Source organism: Scedosporium apiospermum (assembly GCF_000732125.1).
Source record: "Scedosporium apiospermum strain IHEM 14462 chromosome Unknown SEQ_SAPIO_0110, whole genome shotgun sequence".
Lineage (NCBI taxonomy): Eukaryota > Fungi > Ascomycota > Sordariomycetes > Microascales > Microascaceae > Scedosporium > Scedosporium apiospermum.
The window spans coordinates 1,897,128-1,902,197 of record NW_015971811.1 but is presented as its reverse complement, the minus strand read 5'-3'; the positions used below and the strand labels follow the sequence as shown (position 1 = coordinate 1,902,197).

The following is a 5,070-nucleotide window of genomic DNA, read 5'->3' as shown; positions in this document are numbered from 1 at the left end:
TAAAAAGTTCGGACGGCAACACAGCTTGATGCGAGGCGAGGATCATCTCCGTTCCTGGAAGGGCCCTCTGTGGCTCACTGCGTCACGTCGCATGGAAGATAAATGAAGACATCCGTCGATCTCTTCATGTAAGAAGCTTAAAACCTTAAAAAAAGGTTTTTGGAATGACGAGCAACTCACCACTTTCGAAGCCCAGGAGCGGATACTCCAAGATTGGCGACAGCTAGTCTACAGCTGCTGCCCATTTCATTGAATGGGCATTGATATGTAACCAGCAGTCCTCATGCAGAATTCCCGGTTTCCCCTGTTATAGCCAGCAAAAATAGACACCTACTTCTATTTGTCCTGGAGGCGGATGCGCATATCGGCGTAGCGAGACGGAACCACTGCGATGGGTGTGGTTCTCGGTGATTACCTTGTTGAAAGAGAGGTGCGGTGGTTTGTTGAAGTAGGCGTTTGAATGAGAAAAGCTGGGAGACCGTGCTCTTTCGCCATTTGATCTATCTTGCAAGGCCCGAATCGGACGAGTTCAGAGCAAGGAAGCTACCAGTCTATCGGTCTAGCCGAGCCATCCCACAGCTAGAAGAGATTCTACATCTCGCGGAGCAGAGAGCTCGTGGAATGATGTCGTTGGTAGATAACGCATTGGAGCGCCGGCAGAAGTCTTTGTTGCCGACAGCAGGTGTCGTCCTCCCTCACAATCTAGTCCCTTCGCCCACATCTCACCGAATACACAATTAGTAGAGCTGCTTCTTCGCCAGATAGCTCGTCTCCCGAACTGAAGTGAAGTTGGTTGGCGTTTCGGTGTCCTAGAGAACGCCTTGGATGCCGTGCGGGCCTTAGTATCATCAAGAAAATTCTTGATAACATCAGTTCCTGTTATTGTATCCCATTGTAAGGGCCGATGGGGGCGAGAAGACTGCTGGACGGTGTCCAAGAAATGAGCCTAACGCAGAGAACCGCTACGGACCAAGGACTACTTAGATGCTGATGGGATGGGCATCACACCATATTCCCCCTATCCAGCATGGCCTTCATAGCCTCGAGAATGGAGAGAGGCTATTCAGGGACATTGTTATCTGCCCATTCTCTGGGGGTGTGGCTCCCAGCAGCATCTGGATAGCTTCGCCAAGGTAGCAAGAGTCTTTACAATGTTTCTATCCTTACCACGGACGGGCACATCCCACCACTTGTAAGCCATGTCGTTCCACCCAACTCAGTGCCAGATGGCAAATCCAAGATAGATATCACATCAGGAGTGCACTGCATCCACGGTCCTTCCCAGTGAAAAACAACAGGTTCGATTCTCGAAAATAAGGAAAATATAATGCGTAGCAAACCACATCATATATCTGGGTTCACTTCACGCATATGCAATGTGCATCGTGTATACACACATCCAACCTCTGCCCCCTTTGCTCACTTCCACGTCATAATCTAATCTCTATCCCGACGCCTATCCCTCGACCTCTCTCTCGACTTCCCCCGCTCCGGCCTCGAGACCTCCAAAGTACTCGACCTCTCCCTAGACCTCTCCCTCGATTTGCCCCTCTCCGGCTTTGCAACATCCAGCGTACTCGACCTCTCCCGCGACTTACCCCTCTCAGGCCCCTCAACCGTCAGCCTCTCCACGCGCCTAACGTCGTTCGGCATGCGCGTGATGCACAGCTCGCGACAGAACAAGCCCCACTGGCCGCTCGTAGCGTCCTTGATGGCGTCCTGCAGCTCGCGCCCGTAGCGCTGGTGGTAGGCGCGCTTGACGGCCTCCATGTGCCGGCGATCCCAGTGGTAGCGCACGAGGCGCGAGGTGAGGAGCTCGCGGCGGAGGTCGTCTTTGCGGGAGGCTGTGAGGGCGTGGTGGAGGAGGAGGGCGTCGCGGACGGGCTTGTTGATGACTCCGTTTAGGATGTGGGCGAGCACTTCGCCCTGAACGGAGAGAGAGTTGTTGTTAGTGGCGGGTTAGAAATTGTCGATTTGGTGTCAGTAGATTAAACTTACCACTAGGTTAGTGCTCTTCTTGAGTGCGTCGCGGGCAAAGTTAGACTTATAATGGTGCGAGTACTCCCTGAGTACCTCCCTCAAGTGCGCATCGCTTCTCAGAACCACAATCGAAATCATGAGGGTCTCGCCACCCTTCTCAGACTTCACAGCATGTCGTAAATCCTCGACGTCCTGGTCAACCAACTTCATGTTCACCTCAAGAGGCCGGCCATACGAGTCCACATCCTCCATGCGCTCCTCGCCAAGCGCAAGCAACACCGCCTTCTTGAACTTATCTTCCCTGAGCTCCGTCTTCATGCACCTAGTCAAGCTATCGCCGTACTTCTTATCGTGGAATCCATCCTTGATCAACCGAATTTCCGTGTTGGTCCTGCCCATGAGCGACTCGATCAGCAGCTCGCGCCTGGTCTTATCGCCCTGGTACCAATAGTTTGCCCAGTAAGCCTCGCTCTCCCACTGACCCAGAGCCGTGGCGTAGCACGCCTTCATGAGGTTAGGATCCTCGTCCCTGAGGCGCGATCGGATGTGCTTCGCCACGTTGACGCCCTTGCGTTCCGTTCCGGCCTTGACGAGGGCCTTGTACTGGGCGCGGAGCTCCATCACCTCCTCGTGGCTGAGGCCCGGCAGGATCTGGATGAGGACGTCAGTGTCGGGAGCCCTTCGGTCGCCCTTGAGTGCATTGGCCATCTTCTCAGCCACGACCTCGGGCACGTGGAAACGAGCTCTACGGTTGATCCTTGCATCATCGCCATCGGGACTCAAAGGAGCCACATCAATAATGGCGTTCCCGTCATGTTGAGGGAGCATCAGCGGAGACGGCATGGGGGAGCACGATTGGTAGGTTCCATGGTATGACTCGAGAAGCGGCGACGGAGGCGCTGCAGCAAGAGACATGTTGAACGAATGGTGTCCTGTGTTTACCGACAGAGACGACATCTTGTTGGTCGGCGGCGCAGGAGACCTGTCGCGCCGCCTGTCTGCCTGGTCGACAGTTAGGACATTGGACGAGGACCGTCGAGGGTCCTTGTCCCGCTCCCGCTCCCGCTCATGGTCGCGCTCAAACCTGGCAGTTTTCTTCTCCGGTGGGTATCCGGAATCGTGGCCAGAATAGCCATACTTAGACAGCAAGTCCTGCTCCTTTCTAGTGAATGCTTGGGTTGATTGGCGAATGGTGTCACGCAGCGACAACTCTTCCCCGGCCATTTTCCCATAGGCAAGTCCTTCTTCGATTTCAGCCTTCTTCTGGGCTTTATTCGAGGGAGGAGACGGTCCTCGCAATTGGAAACGGTGTCGCCGTTCGTCGGCATCGCTTTCCTTTCGGCGACGGCCGTACTTGTCATAGTCTTCAGCAGGACGACGGCGGCGGTCGTCGACGTCAGTGTCGTCGGACTCGTCGTCGGAATCGGAGTCGGAGTCATCTCTTCGACGTCGCTGCGGCGGCTCGCTCTTCTTCTCAACGGGCCTATACTTCTGCGGGAGGAACTTGGACAATATATCATCAGCGCCGAATTCTCGGCCCTTCTTCTCTGGACGAGGAGAAGACCTCTCATCGTCACGATAATAAGAATACCGTACTCGAGAATCACGGCCAGCGTCCACCTTCTCCTTGGAGCTACGGTAGGCTGAGTCAGGTGGAGGAGACACGGTACGATAGTCGGATCGCTGCGGCTTGTCGTCCTTGAAGTCGAATGCACCCGGCATGGCGAGGGCGCTCGAAGAATCGCCGGGATAAGGGACACCACCGCGACCGGACGGCGGCGGGTACGGCAAAGCACCCGACGACTGACGCGGACTTGTGGGGGATCGGTAGTCATTACCTCTGTCCCTATCGTCCCTATCGTCCCTACGACGGCGAGGATAGTCGTCTAGGTCATCCTCGGCGTAAGCGTAGCTCGACTCACGTGTATCGTACATTGGTCGCTCGCGTTCACGGTCGCGCTCGCGCTCGCGATGAGATTCCTCGCGATCCTCAGCCACGTAGCGGCCTGGGGACTTTGAGCGTCCTCGACGACGTCCTTCGTCGACGTTCAAAGACATTGCTGCTTGTGTTGGGGTGATTGAATTGAGGGAAGAGAGGGGGGGGGGGGGGGGGGGGGGGGGGGGGGAGAAGAGAAGGGCGGGGTAAGAACACTCCGTATTTTCATCGAGAGTGAGGGGAAATTTCAGTCCTCCTCACCAGGGACTCAGGCACCCAGAAACCCCCCTCGCTTCACCATGTTACACATTAATGCGACAAGGGCATGGAACCGGGCTTGGGATTGCCCGTTTGATGGACCTTGGAACTCGGCCTCAGGTTGGTAGGGCTGGGAAGCTAATGCACTACAAGTACGATTAAGGCTGATGGTCGCTACAGTCTTCATGCTGCTTCGTGACACCTCGCGAATTGATTTGGTGTTACGGCGTCTTGGCGGTTCTCCAAGCACTCTACAAAGCGAGTCTTATTCTGCAATGCAAGGCCAAATTGTAATAATCGACAGTTTGCATCTCGAACATCTTCTTTTCGTTGGACCAGAGCTGGGATGAGCCACGCGTCATTTCGTGATCTTGCAATGCAATGAATCCCTCGTAAAATGATGGAGGTTGGGATGAGGAGACGAAGATAAAGCGATGGCACCTTTCCAATGCTTTAGCGGCTGACCTTGGTGCAAGTAGCACCTGAGAGCTTCCCCCTCTTCCTCCCATTGCTCCATCAAGCCTTCTCCCTTGTCGAAGCGAAAAGATGTCAGAAAAATCCTGATGTCAAATCGCGTGGCTGGTCGTTTAGCGTCCAATGAGCAGAACGGAGGAGGTTGGAGGTTCTCGAGTCGACATCGGGATTTCGACCATTCAAGCGTTTGTGTGGCGGCGCCTCTTGAGAGGTCCTAAACTGCGCTTGGGCCGATGTCAGGAAGAGCTGTCCATGTCATTAGCTCTTAGCTGCAGATCGTAGGGCAGTTAAAGCCCGAAGTCAAGGCCGCCGACTTGCCAAGTGCCAGCGAGACAGATCAGCAGCTCTGAAAGCCGTTGCCCAGGCCAGGCCGAGCTAAGTTTTAGGCGGTGGTCAGACCAGTCCTTTCCCAACATTGCCGA

The 5,070-nt window shown here is 55.0% G+C and overlaps 1 protein-coding gene across 1 annotated transcript; it reads right to left on the bottom strand.

Moving 5' to 3' along the window:
* Nucleotides 1-1,437: 1,437 nt before the first annotated feature.
* Nucleotides 1,438-4,038, bottom strand: SAPIO_CDS7459 (uncharacterized protein; the record flags this gene model as incomplete). Its single annotated transcript, XM_016789318.1, has 2 exons — nucleotides 1,438-1,926; nucleotides 1,999-4,038. The coding sequence occupies 2 exons, from the start codon at nucleotides 4,036-4,038 to the stop codon at nucleotides 1,438-1,440; spliced, it is 2,529 nt and encodes an 842-aa protein (XP_016641145.1).
* Between the last annotated feature and the right edge of the window lie 1,032 nt (nucleotides 4,039-5,070).